The following is a 19,049-nucleotide window of genomic DNA, read 5'->3' on the forward strand; positions in this document are numbered from 1 at the left end:
TCGAAGAAAATTCAACACGACAGATAGTCATTAAAGTCCGTAAAAGTGGCTATTTGAGTGCAGGTACCATTTGGTCTTCCAATTTAAACAAGAAAAATGATTTGGCTGTATACTGAATCTTTCTTCTGTTTAGTCAATCTACCTTTCTCATAATAAAACAACATAAACGCTGCAAAGATTGTTAAATATTACAACTTAATTACATAAATTTTTTATCTAATCAAAATTAATGCGTAAGCAATGACCGTGTCCTGTATTGACAGTATTGGCTTTTAGTACCCCCGCAGCTGTGAGAGTGAATCAATCATCCGACCACCTCATCCCTACATAAGTTCTTGGTCTTCCCAGAAGCACTTGACCTTATTGTCCGCTAAACGTTAAAATGTGAAAGCCGCCCCTCCTCCTAATACTAGTAGTAAGTAATGATATAGAGAAAACAAAAAACATTAACTCCCTTCATATATAAAAGCCAAACTCTCTGATTAATAATTCTGTGCTCTCTCTGGCCATTGCAGCCCAACCAATTATAAACAAGTGCTGCAAGGAGTTGCAGAATGCCAAGCAACAGTGCAATAGTGGAGGCGGAGGTTCCTTTGTTGGATGATTTAGCTTCAACCGTCCGATCAAAACATGAACATAGTGATGATGAAGATCAAGGCACTCTTGCGAGGAGATCTTGGATTGAGTCAAAGAAGTTGTGGCACATAGTTGGTCCAGCAATCTTTAGCCGTGTTGCGTCTTATTCCATGCTGGTTATAACTCAAGCCTTTGCTGGTCATCTTGGTGACCTTGAGCTTGCTGCAATCTCCATTGCTAATAATGTCATAGTTGGTTTTGATTTTGGTCTCTTGGTACTTTACTCTATCTCTTCTGCTATTATATTTTGGAGAGTGAATGTTTTCCTACTAAATATGTCGCATGTTATGTTATTAGATTGTCGAATGTTCGAATCTCTTATGTAGCTTTTTTGTTCTAAGTTATGTTCTCTACTTTGTGTTGCCAGTTGGGGATGGCAAGTGCTTTAGAAACACTATGTGGGCAAGCTTATGGGGCCAAGAAGTATTATATGCTTGGAGTTTACATGCAAAGATCATGGATTGTTTTGTTCTTGTGCTGTATTCTGCTTTTGCCAATCTATCTGTTTGCCTCTCCATTTCTGAAGCTTTTGGGGCAACCCACAGAAGTAGCAGAGTTATCTGGGATTGTGGCCATGACCATGATTCCACTTCACTTCAGCTTTGCTTTTCAGTTCCCATTGCAGAGGTTCTTACAGAGCCAGCTGAAGACAGGTGTGATTGCTTGGGTGTCTCTGGTTGCTCTTGCAGTGCATGTGTTTGTGAGCTGGTTTTTTGTGTATAGACTTCACTTTGGTGTGATTGGTACTGCAATTACCATAAACTTCTCTTGGTGGGTTTTGGTGTTTGGGCTGCTGGGTTACACTGTTTGTGGTGGTTGCCCCTTGACTTGGGCTGGTTTCTCCATGGAAGCTTTTTCTGGTCTCTGGGAATTTACTAAACTCTCTGCTGCTTCTGGTGTCATGCTCTGGTTCTCTCTCTCTCTCTTCCATTCTCCATGTTGGTTAATTAGTGACATTAATCTAACAATTAATTATGTCTAATTTTTTGTTGAAATTACAGCCTGGAGAATTGGTACTATAGAATACTGATCTTGATGACTGGGAATCTACAGAATGCAGAGATTGCTGTGGATGCTTTGTCTATATGGTAATAACAGTACATTAAAATTTATTTTTTCCCATGTCCAATGATCGAAAACAATAATGCTTTGTCTAGATGCGACTAAGATCTATGTGTACAAATAAACTACGCACATTACTGAAATAGAATTAAGTTTCCTATGTGCCAAAAGAAATAAAAACTGATTTGTCTTTTTTTCCATGGCAGCATGACGATCAATGGCTGGGAGATGATGATTCCTCTGGCATTTTTCGCAGGAACTGGGTAAAACCTCTTCACCACCTATACATTTCTCTGTCGTTTTCTTCTATATTATTATGATTCTTATTTTACATATATAAAATGACAAGAAAACATTATTATTAATGATAACCGTTAAGAGGATCACGAGAAGGATGGGTTTTGAGGTCACAATTTCATGTTAGGAGCTAATCATGTGAAGAGCGTTTGGACCAATTCGGTCCATAAAATAATGTGAGGCCTTCTCTTATTGTAGCCATCCAAGAGTTTAAGACGTGACAGGACAAATATATAGAACAAAACGTATATCTGTTAGATTGTCAGATTGTCTTTATCTATATAATATACCTACCCAGTACCCAGTAGGAAAATTCAATTTTGCTTCCAATAATTAGCTTTATCTGTCAGATTGCATATTCGAATTTTATTCCGAGCCTCAAATTCTTTGTTGATTATGTACTTCCACCGCATGGTCGGAAATCGTACGCTATTTTATCCTGGTTTTCTTTGTTTTTGTTTTATATGATAGGTCACATGAAATAGCTTTGCTCCTTTTTTTTAAGGTTTTATTATCACGTTGGTTTAGGGTATGTTTGGGATTGCTTTTGAAAGGATTAAATAGAAAAAATTACAAGTGTTTTTGAGCCATAAAAGCACTTTATGGAGAAACACTTGTATGTGCTTCTTTAGTAAACACTTGAATTTCTTATATAAATTTCAATATTTTTATAATAAAAACGTTTTTTAAAAGTGCTTATAAGCATACGTGTTTTCTGGAGAAATAATCCCAAATGAGTCTTTAATGTCCTAAAATTATGTTGTTTGGAATTTATAGTCAGCATTTAAAATTTATAGAATTTACTAAAAATATAATTAAATATTAAGTTGTAATGACTGCTAGTCCAGTTAAGTTGTTTGGAATTTACAGTCAGCATTTAACATACGTGGTGCCTGCTAGTCCAGTCAATCATTATATAGATACGTCAAAAGACGTCCTTTCTTTTATTAAAAAATTGGGCTACTTTAGTTTAAGGTGAGTAGGTTTAAGACTCAAGCTTAATCACATAAACAAGGATATATTGGCCAAAGTCCTGCTATGATGCATTGACGAATATCTCGTCACACATATGTTAGTTTGACATATATATTTTTGGCCTATAAAATTAGTTTTTGAAGTTTAATTTTTAAGTTATTCTTCTGTATGCATCTGCGTGTCCGTTTCTCTTTTCGTGTTAGAATTACTTAACTTTTGAGAATTAAATGAAGATCTCTTTTCGTGTTTTAAAAATGTGATTTTATATAAATGATATGATTTAAAATAAAAGTACATATATATCACCTCTTGAAGTAAAATAAACGTTGGGTAGCTGCTCATGATGATCATCATGTAGGATTTTTCTTCGGGCTCTTCCCCATGGATAAGTATTATCATTGGAGTCCCAATAATTGCAATTTTAGACGCAGTCTATGATATGTTTGTGATGTGTGATCCTGTCTTTTTCTTTGTTATTCTTCTTTCTAAATCAACATTATCACGTTTGTTTTCGTCCAAAAAAAATAAAAAAACATAATCACGTTTGACAATTTTAAGAACGAATCCAAGATAGTGAGACCATTGAGCTTGGATGGATATTGAACGAAAATTGGTAAAAGCTTAATTTCTGTTGTATAGGGCAGTGAGTCTCTTACACTAAAGTTTGAATCTCTTCCCCGTAAATTGGATTAGTTAAAAGTAGTTTAGAGACTATCGCTTTGTGATGCTAATTAATGCTCTGTGATGGAAATCAACAGAGTGAGGGTTGCAAATGAGCTTGGAGCTGGGAATGGGAAGAGAGCCAAGTTTGCCACCAAAGTGGCAGTTGTTACATCAATTATAATTGGCCTCTTCTTCTGGCTCCTGATCATGATGTTCCACAAAGAGGTCGGCTATATATTTACAAATAGTGAAGCTGTACTTACTGAAGTCAGCAGCCTCTCCCTCTTATTAGCCTTCACAATTCTCCTCAACAGTGTTCAACCAGTTCTCTCTGGTAATGTCAATGTTCCCTTATCAAATTACCTTTCAACATCATTTTTTTTTTGCTTTCAATTTTTAAAATTGAATTAGTTATAAAATTGACATTTTCTGAAAGATTTATTTGGTTTTTTTTGTTAACAGGAGTAGCTGTGGGGTCCGGTTGGCAATCTTATGTGGCATACATAAACTTGGGTTGCTATTATCTCATTGGGGTTCCTCTTGGGTTTTTAATGGGATGGGTTTTCCACCAAGGAGTTATGGTACGTATTATATTGTCTCACTGGGGTTCTTCTTGGGTTTACATTTGTCAATTTCATTTAACTTTTTCTGTTCTTATTGCATGGCATTTGTTTTGGCATGCATAATTCTATTGTGGACTGACATTAATTCTATTGTGGACTGACATTTGGTGATAAAATGAACACGATTAGGGAATTTGGGCTGGAATGATCTTTGGAGGGACAGCAGTCCAAACCTTGATATTGGCCATTATCACCATTCGATGCGACTGGGAAAAAGAGGTAGAGCCTATGGAATTCAAATCATTACTTACTTTTCGTTAATTGGGCTTTTATACTTGCGTATACAAAATTGATCATTATATTTCTGTGTTGGGCTGATTTTGCAGGCAGAGAAAGCAACCATGCACATGTTGAGGTGGGCAGACAAAAAATAGCAAAAACATTTATATTCATAAGAAAAATGCTTGGCCCACCTCTATTAAGGAGGTGATATACAATGCGGTATATAAATGTGGCATGCTTAGTATTTTCCTTTATGAATATAATGTAGGGATTTCAACTCATATTTTATAACTAAATTGTCTCAACAGAATGTTAACAAGACAAATATTAAGATTGTATGGAAAGCGAGCAGAGAAAGAGAAATTCTTTTCTGCTACAGCTATATTCGAAATACTATTTGTCATTCTTGTTGATGAATCCTCTGACATTTCTTCAAAGAAGCAAATGACGATTGTACTACGTTATGTGGATAAAGGTCATGTAATTGAACGCTTTGTAGGTATTGTGTATGTTACAAATATATTATAAATCTTCCTCACTCAAGTTAGTCATGGATGATTTCTTTTTGAGACATGGATTAAGCATCTCTAGGTTGAGAGGTCATGGTTATGATGGGGCAAGTACTACGCAAAGTGAGTCTAATGGTCTTAAAACACTCATTCTAAATGAGAATGAATATGTTTTTTATATTATATATATATATATTTTATTTATGTTAATTGCTTTGCTTATCAACTTCAGCTAGCTCTAGTAGCTGTTGCAAAGAAACATTAAAAAATTATTGATATATTTGAATGTTGTGGGTGCATCAGCTAAGCATCGTGATATTCAGAGAGAAAAAAAAAAAAGATCACGTTCATCCTTTGGTATATTTGGTTCTCACACTAGCACTAGTCCTACCTGTTGCAACCGCAAATGTAGAGCGAGTATTTTCTGCTATGTTGCATATATAGAGAAAGACATATTTAATAGTACAGATGACGAGGCTATTATGCAACGATTTCAAAATGTACAAACTCGTCGAGAACAACTATATGATATCTCTACTCGCTGGAACTTCTATAAAAGGAAAATTCTTGGCTCTCCAATGTGCCCAATTGGTGGTTGGGAGGTGGAAACTGTCGAGCACCATTTGCTCTTATGCTCGTGGACTAATGTTGTGTGGTTTGGTGCTCCTTTGAGCTATGGAGTTGATATGTGGGGCTTCTGTAGACAGATTGGCTCATGGGAGTTACTAATTTTCAGGGCATTAGCAAGAGAGACTCAACTTCTGCTTATAAGTATCAGCTTCATATGCTGGGAAATATGGAAGACTCGGTGCAATTTTATCTTCAAAGGCAGCCAAATTGATCCCCGTCTCACTATTAATCGAGCAATGCAGACCTGCATGGAATATTTAGCTGCTAAGGCTAGACCGCATGTGCCTTTTGGGGCAGCCCAGCCTCAGCTGATCAAATTAGTACTGCTCAAATTTGGAGACCTCCAATGCCAAATTTTGTGAAATTATGGCGCGTGGAAAAATGATTCTCATTTTGCAGGGCTGGGGGTGATTGCTAGAGATGAATTGGGATCCTTTTGTGGCGGATTAGCATCCCTTTACCAATTAGCATCCCTTTACCAATGCAACTCGGCTCTGGTGGCCGAGGCGGCTGATAGCCTCTGTGCAATCAAATTCGCTATAAACAGAACTTTCATTGATATTATTCTCGAGACGAATTCGAAGATCCTTGTGGATGGTATAAGTGGAGGAGTAACCAATGGGCTATGGACAATTCAACCTGTGCTGGATGAGTTCAAAAAGCTTTCTACTAACTTTAGATCGGGCCTTTGGAGCTGGGTGCCAAGGGAATTGAACCGCACAGCGCACAAGGCTGTAGCGATTGGTATCAGAGCAAAGCAACTGGAAAGTTGGGCTGTTAGGCCACCACCGTCTCTAGTGGGTGTTTTTGTAGAAGTAAGAGAAAAAGAAGAAAATAGAACAACACAAGTTTAACGAGGTTCGGCAATTTTGAGCCTACGTACCCGGTGGAGTATGAGATTATTCATCCTATGGATATCAGTACAACAGGCTGCATATATAGGCAAGCCTTTTACAGTCTTTAGAAGCAATAAAGGCCTTTACATAACCAAGACAATACATCTGTTGGAAGATAAAGGGTTTCCAGCAGTTGTAAGAAGACGAGGAGTTTCCAGCAGTAGTTAATTATTTTACATATTCCAATACTTCCCCTCAAGCGAAGGCGAGAATATTGATTGAGCCAAGCTTGAACAAAAGGTTTTCAAATTGAGCTAAAGGAAGCCCTTTGGTGAAGATATTTGTCAGTTGCTCATTATTGCGAATGTATGATGTGCGAATTATATTAGACTGAATCTTTTCTCGAACAAAATGGCAATCAACTTCAATATGCTTGGTTCGTTCATGAAACACTGGGTTGGAAGCGATGTGAATCGCAGCCTGAGTATCACAAAAGAGAGTCATGGGATGTGGGTCTTTAAAGCCCAAATCATTGAGAAGTCCCTGGAGCCAAATTAATTCGCAAGAGACAGCAGCCATGGCTCTATATTCGGCTTTAGCACTTGAACGAGCAATGACACTTTGCTTCTTGCTCTTCCATGTGACCAAATTTCCTCCAACAAAGGTACAATATCTTGTGGTGGATTTCCAGTCAATTTGACACCCTACCCAATCAACATCTGAGTACCCTACAATTTGATTGTTTCCATTTTTCCTCATCAAAATGCCACGACCAATGGAACCCTTTAAGTAACGAAGAATCCGTTTGACTGCTTGTTGCTTGCAGGTGAATTGATCGAGGAGAATGCATGAATTGGCTCACTAAGCTTACTACATGAGAGATGTCGGGACGAGTAATAGTAAGATAAATAAGCCTCCCAACCAGCATTTGATAACAACTAGCATCTGCTAACAAATCTCCATCGAGACCAAGTTTGGTCTTGCAGTCAATTGGGGTAATGACTGATTTGGTTTCTAAGATTCCAGTTTCTTGAAGATTTCCAATACATACTTGTGTTGATTAAGAAATAAACCTTTGCTTGAGGAGGCAATTTCGATACCCAAAAAATATTTTAAGGACCCTAAATCCTTAATAGCAAACTTCTTGTGAAGGAAAGACTTGAGTTTATGAATCTCTCTCATATTGCTGCTTGTAATAATGAGATCATCAACATATATAAGTACCACCAATCTTCCAGCAGACCCATCTTTAACAATCAAAGAGGAATTTGCATTACTTCTTTTGAAATTTATACTTTCAAGAACTGAACTTAATTTGGCATACCAAGCTCGTGGAGATTGCTTAAGTCCGTAGATAGCCTTGTGCAATTTACAGACCATTCCTACTTGTTTTTATTGAGGATGACCAGGTGGCAAGCTCATGTAAACTTCCTATTCTAATTCTCCATGCAAAAAGGCATTCTTCACATCCATTTGAAATAAAGGCCAATAATTATTGACAGCAACAGATAAGAGAACTCTTACTGTGTTCATCTTTGCTACAGGAGCAAAAGTTTCCTTGTGGTCTACTCCAAAAGTTTGAGTAAATCCTTTAGCCACCAGCCTTACCTTGTGTCTCTCAATGGATCCATCGCTGTTAAACTTGGTCTTAAAAACCCATCTACAACCAACCACTTTCTTCCCTTTAGGCAACATGACAGTACTCCAGGTTTGATTTTCATCAAGATCTTTAACTTCTTCTCTCATTGCATTTTGCCAAATCAATTGGGTTTTTGCCTTTTGAAAAGAGCTGGGTTCACAAGAGTTTGAAATTTTGCTTAGAAAGGCAGCATGGGATCGAGACACATTAGTGTAGGTAATATACCTTTCAACTGGATGTCGAGTGGCACAACTGACATAGTCCTTAAATTTTGGTGGAGGATTCCGCCCTCGACTTGGATTTCTTCGTGGTGCAACCAGAGAAGGAAGAGTAGAAGGGTTAATAAGCTCAGTTTGAACACTGTCGGAAGGAGTACCTTCGTTGTTGGAAGGTGTTCTTTTGCTGCTGGAAGTTATATCTCGAGAACAAGGAACACTTGTAGGACTATGATCAGCAATGGTTTCTACAATTGGCAAAGGCACTTGATCAAGAAAGCTCTCCCCCTGAATATTATTTCCATAGGACTTATCAAAGAAGGAACATGTTTCATCAAACACAACATCACGAGATATAATGATCTTTCGGGTTCTTGAATCATAGCATTTGTACCCTTTTTGTGTTGAAGAGTAACCCATAAAGACACACTTAACTGCCCTGGAGTCAAATTTATCTCGATGTAATCCTTGAATATGAACAAAACAAACACATCCAAAGATACGAAGGTCGGAAAGATCAATTTTCCTTCCTTTGAGAATTTCAAGAGGAGATTTGTAGTTAAGAACTCTACTTGGAAGCCTATTTATCACATAGGGTGCCGTAAGAACTCCCTGAGACCAAAACTTCTTAGGAACATTCATTTGCAGCATGAGTGACCTCGTTTTTTCAAGGAGGTCACGATTTTTTCTCTCTGCCACCCCATTTTGTTGGGGTGTGCCAACACAACTTGTCTGATGAATTGCATCATAAGAACTTAAGTATTGTGAAAGGGTACTGTTCATAAATTCAGTATCGTTGTCCACAAAACACGATTTGGGATAGAATTGACCTGGAGCCCTCTTGAGTTATGAGGAAAATGATGAAGAAGATACAACCCATTTGAGTAAGCACCTTCACCAATCTTCTTCTTGGTAATTCAATCATGAAAAACACATTAAAAGGAGAAAAAATGGCATCACAGTTTAAGGAATTTGTCAGTCTCCCTACTGACAATAACTGAAAAGGGAACAATGGCACATATAAGGCAGTAGACTCAACATCTGTACCAAGAAATTTAACCTTCCCTTGGCCCAAAACTGAGACATCAGTACCATTAGCTACAGAGACAGAGTGGGCCTTAGTGAAATTCTTAAAATCACAAAGATACTGGTTTGTATTCGTCATGTGATCGGTAGCACCCGAATCTATAACCCAAACATTTGACATAGTTATGGAAATAAGAGCAGTCACAAAGGCTTTGACAATACATGAGACATCAGAAGTAGAGGATTTTCCATATTGTTGAAGAAAATTAGCAAACTGTCCAAGAAGAGCAGCAGAGTTCGAGGCAATATTTTCTCCAGCATTATTAGAGACACTTGCGTCAATTTTACGATTGAGATTCTCATTTTTGTGTGTGGAGAGATGCAGCAAACTCACCAAGAAAAGCTGAAGGGTTAGTAGTGAAATTTTCAAAATCATCAACAGCAGAAACTTGATTGGCACTATGTTTTTGTTCTCCCTTGCCTTCCTTTCCAAATTTTGGTTTCAAATGAGGGTGGAGAATCCAACACCTATCCTTGGTGTGACCTTTTTGTTCGCAGTAACTACACTCCAGATTGCCCTTTTTTCCTTGCTTTGTTTTTAGCACCAGCTACAAAAGCTTTAGATTCGGAACTTCCAGTGCCTGATTTGGTTTCTACATTCATGACTTTCTTCCTTACCTCTTCTCGTTGAATAGTAGTACAAACAGTATTGAAAGAAGGCATTTCAGCACTCATCAAAATGTGACTGCGTAAGTCTTCATAATTTGGATCCAAACTTGCCAAGAGTTGGATCCAAACTGGACAAGAGTTGGAAAATTTTATCCTCTTCAGCTTTTTTCAGAAGAGTGGCTGAATCAATAGTATGAGATCTGTAAGGATCTAGCTCATTCCACATGCGTTTAAGCTTTCCCAGATGTTCAATAAAAGATTTTCCATCTTGATACACCCCAGCAATATCCTTCTTTAGTTGAAAAATCCTGGCTGAATTATTTTGATTTCCATACATTTCTTTGACAGCAGTCCAAAGATCTTGCGCAGAATCAAAAAAACTGAAAATCTCAGCAACCTGAGGCTCCATAGAGTTGTGCAACCAAGACATGACAAGTTGATCCTTGCAGAACCAATCCTCATACTTTGGATCATCAACAGCAGGTGCAGGAATATTTCCATTGATGAAGCCAAGTTTCGAACTTCCTCAAAGAGCCAAACTGATAGCTCTTGACCAAGGAATATAGTTAAATCTATTTAGAAGAACCGAACAAAGGCGAAGATTGGGATTCCCATCGGATTCGCCTGAAAAAATAGAAGCTTTCCCAGAAGAATCACCCATTGAGAAGACAAAGAGACATGATTTTCAAAGGTCCTGCTCTGATACCATGTAGAAATCAGAGAAAAAGAAGAAAACAGAACAACACAAGTTTAACAAGGTTCGGCAATTTTGAGCCTACGTCCCCGGTGGAGTCTGAGATTCTTATTCATCATATGGATATCAGTACAACATGCTGCATATATAGGCAAGCCTTTTACAGTCTTTAGAAGCAATAAAGGCCTTTACAGAACCAAGACAATACAACTGTTGGAAGATAAAGGGTTTCCAGCAGCTGTAAGAAGACGAGGAGTTTCCAGCAGCAGTTAATTATTTTACATATTCCAATAGTTTTGCTGTTGGATGGCCTTCCTTGCCCTCCATGGGGGACTACTTAAATTTTTTTCAGTCTGCTGTATGTGGCTTGGAATAATATTCTAGGCTCTCTATTTCGAGCTTAGTATAGCAGTGTTTGGTTCGCTGGCGCTGCTTTAGCGTTTCTTAATGAAGTTCATTTTCAGACCAAATAAAAAAAAACAATCTTGTCTTCTGTTCATTTTAAGCAGTGATGAGTATTGATTTGAAGTTTCTTGCCTTCTGTTCATTTTAAGCAGTGCTGAGTATTAATTTTAACAATCTTGCTTTCTGTTTATTTTGAAATCTATGATTTTGACTGTATTTCACAAATTCAGCCTCCTCTTTTCTTTATGGGATGATATAATACACAAGGTGTCTTTATTTCCAACCACAACAAAAACTTAAAACTATTCTTACAAGTTACAAGTCTGTTAGATACTACAAAGCTTTCTCATAGTTTCAATTTCAAGTTCTTAGCTGCAATTATTGAATCCTTAGTAATCAAGAGTAGAGAAGGAAGAATGTCTAATACGGTTGGGCAGGCCATACGCTGCAGAGGTATCATAGTCTAACCAACCATATATATAGAATAGACTTCAAATTTTGCAGTCAGAATATGATGACTTGTCTATTATGCTGTTTCTTTTATTCTTTATGAGATTTATAAAGGGTTTCTTTTCTTTGGTTGGTTTTCTATATTCCACGGACAAAACCCCTTGTTTCCTAGAATTTATGGTCATAAGGCAGGGGAATGTACATTTCCGAAAACTTGTTACAAATTTATAATTCGTCCAGTTAAGTGGTTATGATAAGTACACATACTTTTTTATTTAACGATCGAAAAGATAAACTTCATTGACTGATAATATCATCAAATACAAACACTAAAGGGAGAAAGAAAAAAAAAACCTAGAGGATCATGACAGTGGCTTCCTTAAAGAGATATTTAGTCAAATACCCATTCTTAGCACTAAAACTATAAATAAACCCTACACCATTTAATTTCTATAAACAAACCCAAAAAAAACCCAAAAAATGACAATTGGCCATATTGAATTTAATTTTGATTATTAAATTACTTTGATGTCCTATTAAGTATTTTGGGCTTGTTTATATGTTTTGGAGTTGGGTTTGTTTTGAGAAATCAATGGCAGTTTTGTAATTTAAAAGAAGTTAAAAGCCTTTTTGTTATGTTATAAATGAGCTTTGGGTGTGTTTCTAAAGTCCATTTCATATAGGGTATTTTTATAATTTGGGCTCCTATATTGGGTATATTAGTGAATCTCCCTTCATTAAAATCTTGCCTTAAAAAACCACCAAAGAAGGAAAATTCGGTCGAGGGAAAAAAGTATAACACAACTCCTCTCTACTCCCTAATACAATATAAGTCTCACCATCTATGTCTTTGTCTATCAAAGGAATCAGCCACGGCGGTGCGACATCTTCCCGTACAAAATACTGCTCATGGCGCAACCCAAATTGAGCCAGTGCATGAGCTATCCATTACCTTGTCTGGGTTTTTTTTTTTGGTCAATTACCTTGTCTGGGTTGATTTATCCCTTTCAGGACATCTAGTTGTGCCAATAATCTTATAACATCCTCCACCAGGTTTCCCACATTACTCCACCAATCCCCTGACCCACCAACATTTGCACCATTTCTTTTGAATCAGAGACAAGAATAAAATGATGGTAACCTCTTGGTATAATAACTCCAGCAGCCCCACTCTTGCCGCCACTAGCTCAGTCCCTAACACATCTAGACCCAGAGTTCCAGCACCCGCAAAACCAAAAACAATAACTCCATGATGATCGCGAAGGCATCTTTCCAATTCCTCTTTGTCTCCCCTTCTGACTGACTGCCCCATCACAATTTAGAATGAGTCTGATAAGGCGGCTTAATCCACCGTATATGTTTAGGTTCCTTTGCTGGTTTTACTCTAGCATTACTATCCTTAGAGCTCCCATACAAATCCAAGGCCCTTTCTACCTCTTCCTCTAAAACACTACTAGGTTTCCCATACAAAAAATTAGTTAGTTGTTTTGAAACCAAGTCAAAAAAATCGGCAAAAGTATATGAATCCACGTTGTTAAAATGCTCCTAAAACGAAGAACACCTCCAGAAAATTTTGCTCTTTTTACACCCCCAAATCGCATAAAACACATCGTCCCCCTTTTTTCCACATCTTGCACATAAAGGAGATTGAAATGTTGTGCTGAAGCGTCAACCAACTGTGAGTGAAAAATAAACAACAACTAACAAGAGATAAAAGGAACAAAACAGCACCAACAAGAAGACTAAGATTTATACTAGTTCGGCAATGCCTACATCCAGTTTGGAGACGACGGAGTAATCCACTATAATCAAATGAGAGAATACAATAGTGTTTAACACTCAGAAACCCAAGCCCCAAATATACCCAAGCTCACACACTCAAGAATATAAAGGGATTACAAATTGAGTACAATTTGAAGAAAGGGAAAAATAACCAACGACAGCCACAAATTGTTTTGCCGCCCAACTATTATTTTTCCTCTCTCACTTTCTCTGCTGTCAACTTCTCTCTGGTTCGTCAGGTATTCACTAGAGTAACTTCTAATGCTTTATGTGCATTGTCGTATGCTCGTATGAAGCAACAAATATCAAACAATATGACACTATCGAGTACAGCTGAGTGTACTAGGGACCTTTCGGATGCAGATTGTAAGAAGTGTCTTAATGTTGCAATAACGGAACTACTAGATCATAGTAAAGGCAGTAACTAGTTATCACTCTGTTAGATTAGTTATATTTTCTGTTTACTAATATATTCTCATCTGTAATTAGTTATGACAGCTCAGCATAGATGTTATGTATAAAAAGGCCTTTGTAACAGTTTATTCAATAACGAGAATCACACTTCCTTTATGGTATCATCGCCTTCTATCTCACGATTTGATCCTCTCTTCCGCTGAGTTTTCTTGCCAATTTTCTCTCTTTGACCAAACACATTTTTTTTGTGGGGTCACCATTATTCTTTTTGTAGTGACGAATCTTCTACGCGTTCCTAATAAAATAAAAGAAAGTTGTCCATTTTCCGGGGTCTCGAAGGGACATGGAAGCACATAGGAACTTTTGAATGAAAACCCAAGTAATACTCGAACACATATTTGGTTTGAGTAAAATAAAATAAAAAAACCACTAATGCAAGATGGATCTTTAGAAATCTTTATGTTAGCTTCTTATATATAGTACTATTCAGGTTATCTCCTCATATTAATTACATATTTTGGGGCCCTCTTTGAGGTGGGACCAGGGTGGCCGCTCTTTCAGCCCTCCCTCAACAGAAAAACTTTCTTGTAACTGGGATATTACTGTATTGCTATTCCCGACCAATAATGCAATTACACATGGAAAAGTTTTCCCGAATGTCATTGCGCTATTTGCCAGGGATAGTAAAAAGTGTTATCCCCGTTGCATGAAAGTCTCCCTCCTCCCTCAGAATCGGCTCTTCCAATTACACACAACTTCCAAACTAATTTCAACATATTCCTAAAATATATCTTCACAGATTCAAAACAAATTCCAGATTATAGATTTCTGCATTCATTCAACTGATACCAAGCAATAGCAATTTTGCTATAATATAATCTAAATAAAATTCACATATTACAAATAAATTTTTTCAAAATTGTGAACAAAATACTATAATATTAAAATTAAGGGAAATTTACGCAAATATCACCTAGACTATTGTGTGTAGGCAGTTAGCACCCAAAGAACTTTATTTGACATTATGACACCCAAACTTCAATTTTAGTGTGAATTTGGCACCTCCATCCAGTGAGTCCAAATTTCCTGTTACCAAATGCCATGTGCCCCCCTGTTTCTCTCGTAGCTTTTTGACATGTGGCAAACCACTTAACAGTACTTTACTTTTAACATGTTAACTCTGTTAAGTCCAACTCCCCTCATCACACCCATCCTCCCCTTCTCCGACTTAAGCCCTCTCCGATATAGCCTAACACCACCACCACCCCTCTCTTTCTCTCTCTTTCTCCGACAGAGAACCACCCCCTCTGTCCTATTATCTCTTCTTTGTTTTCGAATCATGCATTTTTTAGATTTTTCTGGGCCAGAATATTCATTTGAGTTTGTACGATTTCACCATATCTGTTGGCGCTAAATCTGAACAGATAGAGATGAGTGCAACTTACAAGTGATGAGGACGATCTAGCAGATCGATTGAGTGATAGATGCAGATCCTTCTTGTCCTTGGATGCAGATCCTGAATAGAAGAGAGTTTGAGGTTCGTGAGGTCTATGGAACCGGTGTGGAACCAGCCTAAGACCCTCCGATGCTCAAGTAAGATTGTTTTTAAGAGCTCTTGTTGTTGACCATATAAAAGTATAGAAGTCAAGCTTAAAAGTCTTACCCCTGTATTGTAGTGGAGGGGCCTATTTATAGAGGGCATTTTGTATGCTCTTAGTACTCATTTTCGATGTGGGACTCGTGGGAGGGCCCTCTGAGGTCGACACGAGTCTTTAGATATTTTGGGCGGATACTTCGAGGTTGATTCTCTACAATTGGTAAGGGATGCCGATTGTAGACGAGCTGGGCCTGTAATGGCTGTTCGCAGCTTTGAGACAATGTCATCGGTGGCCGATGCCGATTGTCCGAGGCCTTGGGTACTTGGGCGAGTTTCTAAGATCCACGTGTCGTTGTACGAGTGGAGGGTCAGATACGGTACAAACAATATCTATACTGGGTTCCTTGATTTTAATTGAAATATGGTGTTCTCTTAACTTATTTCGTGCTTGGAGGAAATTTATTTATATAACTTTGTTAGTTAGAACGTTGCTATGTTTATTCTTGAGGATGATAACTACTTGGAGTTGTCAGTGATGTTATCAAAAGATTTTTCATGTGGGGTTGCTTACAGGATTGGAGTTTATTTGTTGGAAGTTAACTTTTAATATTTCAGCCATCTCATCCCGACCAGACACCACCGCCACCAAAGTAGCCCAGTGAAAAAATCCAAAAGACTTCTCAACCCACCCAAATTCAAGGAGAAATGAAATCAAAATTAATTCATATTGTAATAGAATTCAAAACCCAAATTTAATTAAACCCAAATATTCAAAAATAATTCATGTAATCTAATGCTTCTATATGCTGGACCAGACGAGTGGTTGAGATAGGGAGGGAAAAGGTGGGCTGCCATAATTGGGTGGGGTGGTTCTTTGTCTAGGTTGGCTGGCGATAAGTTGGGGAAGGGTGGGGTTGGGCTCGATAAGGGTGGGGTGGTTCTTATGACTTAAAAAAGGTTCTTTAAGAAGTTGGGGGTGACTGGTGTGAACCTTTGGAGAGGGAGGTTGGGGATGAAATTGCCCTCGACTTAACAGCAACATTGACAGCGTTATATCTAGGTGGCAGATTTGCACTAGAAGTGAAGTTTGGGTGTCACACTGCCAAAAAAATTTATTTGGGTAGCGATTGCGCAGTCTAAGTGGTATTTATACAAATATGCGTAAAATTTAATTTATAATATCTTTCAAGATTTTACTGAAGAATACACGTATGTGTGTTTATTTATGTTTTTCCATAGCATAATTGTAAAATTTTGCCGAATAATATAATTGTTTAATTTATACACTCATCCCATTCAATTTTAACGCTCTTTAATGGCTGGGGCCTATTGCACACACCCCTCCCCCTACCATCCATCTAGTTGCTCTTTGCTAGCTGGAAATAAAGTTTTAGTTGTAGATTTTTAGTTATGCATTTCTAAATATTCATCTCATCCACCAACTTCTGATTCTCAATTTTTCACAAAATATTATGTTTGGGCAGCTTACAAATGTACGAGGCAAGGAGCCATTAAAAAATAATAATAATAAGAAGAAGAAGAAAAAGAAAAAAAGAAATTTATAATTCATTCAATTGTGTAATTTCATCGAGCACATGATTGACTAGTAGACAAATGAAAGGCATTCACGGCCAATCTCGCCGACGAGAATCGGACCCAGTCAGATGGCCTCAGAACTCGGTCACCAAACCGAGCTGACTCACTGAAACTCTCTCTCTCCACTCTCATCGTCGCCACTAACTCATTATTGCTCTCTTTCTCCTTCCCAACCTTCGTCTTCATCTTTCTGATCAAACCCCAAAACCCCTCAACCAAATCATTCTTTACATTCGGCACCGCCAAAAGCATCCCTTCGCAATCCTCCGACCTCTTCAATGCGCCCAGCAACTCGACCGAGTCGCCGAAACTCAGACAATTGAGCCGCTCGTTAAACTCGTTAACTCGGACCGAAATTTCGTTCATTGCAGAAATCTGATCCTTGCCCACCAAACCCAGAACCTCAATCACCAACCTGTTCCCGCCCAAACCCAAGGACTCGGGCCGTTTGCAAATCTCCTCAAGCAGACTCACTAGCGACTCGGTCTCTCGGACCAAGTTGGCGTTCAAAAGCGACGAGACTCGCTCCTCTTCTCTGTCTTTCTCCACGATGCAGGAATTCGAGCCGACGAAGAAACCCAGAAGCCGAGATGTTAAGAGGAGGTTTTCGATGTACTGAGCGTACCATCGGACCCAGGAGGAGAGCTCCCAGGCCACAGGGGTAGAATCGTCTCTGAAATTGGAGAGATTGAGGTAGTTTCTGCCTCCGCCGGCGGGGTACACTGAGAGCTGGTCCTGGAGGATGAAGGAGCCGTACTTGATGACGTGGTGGACGGCGAGGAGGCACTTGAGGGCGACGGCGGAGTCGTGGGTGGTTTGGAGGCGGTCCATGAGGGACTCCACGGCGGAGGAAGCGGTGGCACGTGAACTGAGGCCAAAGGAGAGCAAAGCAGCGAGGCTTTTGGGGTTTGGGGGCGTGAAAGGGTCGTGGGTTGTGGCGCGGAGGAGGGTGAGGTGGAGGGATGAGGAGGAGGAGGAGGAGGAGGAGAGAGTGTTTGTGTTGAGTTTACAGAGGATTGCTGCCTTGCTTTGGGAGGCCTTGTCTTTGATTGCCCCCATCAGCTCTCTGAGCTTTCTTCTGCGTCCCATGTGAGAGAGAGAGAGAGAGAGAGGTCGGAGTATCAAAAGACACAGCAGACTAACAGAGAGCAGTTTTTTTTTATTTCAATTATTATTATGTATTTTTTATTATTTCTGAATGGGATTTGATACCTAGACCATTTAAGATTCGGTAGACTAAACAAATGGATTGGACATTTACGTGTGTAATAGTAATCGGTTTCATCTATTGTGACCCTTTTTGATGTTGAAAATCAAGGTTGGTTCTCTCTCTCTCTCTATGAATATATATGGATAGCAGCAACTAGTCAAATTTGGAAGCTGGGTTGGGTGTTGCATCGTTTTATTTATTTTTAGATTAAAAATATAAAGCATTACTCAAATGTACATCAATACTTTATTATCTATTTGTGGCACAATTTGCATTCAAACATTAGTACTTTATATAATTGCTTAATTCTTATTTAATTCTTATTTTAATTCTAGTGGATTGTGACACTGCCCACATTGACAATTTTATAAAGTACCTAAAAGCACCAGTTAGCCAATTATCGGGTTGGTCGAGGAAAATGTACCTAAAAGCACCTATTAGTATTCAATATAGGGATTGCTTCGGATTTTTTTTTTTTTTTTTATAGGGCTACCAATTAATTAAAAATTGAAAGATAACTATATGACTCATGTTGATGCCTAAATTTAGTTCAACAGAAAATAATCTCTTCAAGATCGAGGTCGACAATCCTTCCAAATCAACAGGGAGCTTCAGTTGAGGGATCTCTCAAATAAGTTTATTTGAGGGATCTCTCAAATAAGTTTATTTGAGGGACACTCTTGTAGAGTCCACTTCGTATTGTATTTCACTAATTCAAACTATCTATTTTGTAGATACTCATTTAAAAATCATCTCTACAAAAAATACTTGAATCCGATATCCTTCCACTGTTCCACATAAATTCTCATAGCAATTTTCTTTCTGTTTACCCTAAAGATAAACATGCAGAAATGACTTTTTGTTTACCCTTCTTTCCTTTGGTTTTAATGGTATTTTTC

The 19,049-nt window shown here is 38.2% G+C and overlaps 2 protein-coding genes across 2 annotated transcripts; one reads left to right on the top strand and one right to left on the bottom strand.

Moving 5' to 3' along the window:
- The first annotated feature begins 309 nt into the window (after window positions 1-309).
- On the top strand, window positions 310-5,051 carry LOC110763877 (protein DETOXIFICATION 27-like). Its single transcript, XM_021966759.2, has 9 exons — window positions 310-415; window positions 516-851; window positions 1,004-1,545; window positions 1,638-1,724; window positions 1,905-1,961; window positions 3,729-3,967; window positions 4,096-4,214; window positions 4,386-4,475; window positions 4,583-5,051. Exons 2-9 carry the CDS (start codon window positions 555-557, stop codon window positions 4,628-4,630), a joined length of 1,479 nt encoding a protein of 492 aa, XP_021822451.1. The 5' UTR covers window positions 310-415; window positions 516-554; the 3' UTR covers window positions 4,631-5,051.
- Window positions 5,052-16,885: 11,834 nt separating this feature from the next.
- Window positions 16,886-18,185, bottom strand: LOC110746180 (putative clathrin assembly protein At4g40080). Its single transcript, XM_088254281.1, has one exon. The coding sequence runs from the start codon at window positions 18,027-18,029 to the stop codon at window positions 16,929-16,931; it is 1,101 nt and encodes a 366-aa protein (XP_088110407.1). The 5' UTR covers window positions 18,030-18,185; the 3' UTR covers window positions 16,886-16,928.
- Between the last annotated feature and the right edge of the window lie 864 nt (window positions 18,186-19,049).

This window comes from Prunus avium, chromosome 6 (genome assembly GCF_965620075.1).
Source record: "Prunus avium chromosome 6, drPruAviu1.hap1.1, whole genome shotgun sequence".
Lineage (NCBI taxonomy): Eukaryota > Viridiplantae > Streptophyta > Magnoliopsida > Rosales > Rosaceae > Prunus > Prunus avium.

What these genes read in the sequence shown, in the direction of transcription:
- LOC110763877 (XM_021966759.2), top strand. Translation starts at nt 555, where the DNA reads ATGCCAAGCAACAGTGCAATAGTGGAGGCGGAGGTTCCTTTGTTGGAT. An exon ending in GTTTTGATTTTGGTCTCTTG is followed by an intron (nt 852 to 1,003) that starts GTACTTTACTCT and finishes TTGTGTTGCCAG; the next exon opens with TTGGGGATGGCAAGTGCTTT. An exon ending in GCATTTTTCGCAGGAACTGG is followed by an intron (nt 1,962 to 3,728) that starts GTAAAACCTCTT and finishes GGAAATCAACAG; the next exon opens with AGTGAGGGTTGCAAATGAGC.
- LOC110746180 (XM_088254281.1), bottom strand. Translation starts at nt 18,029, where the DNA reads ATGGGACGCAGAAGAAAGCTCAGAGAGCTGATGGGGGCAATCAAAGAC.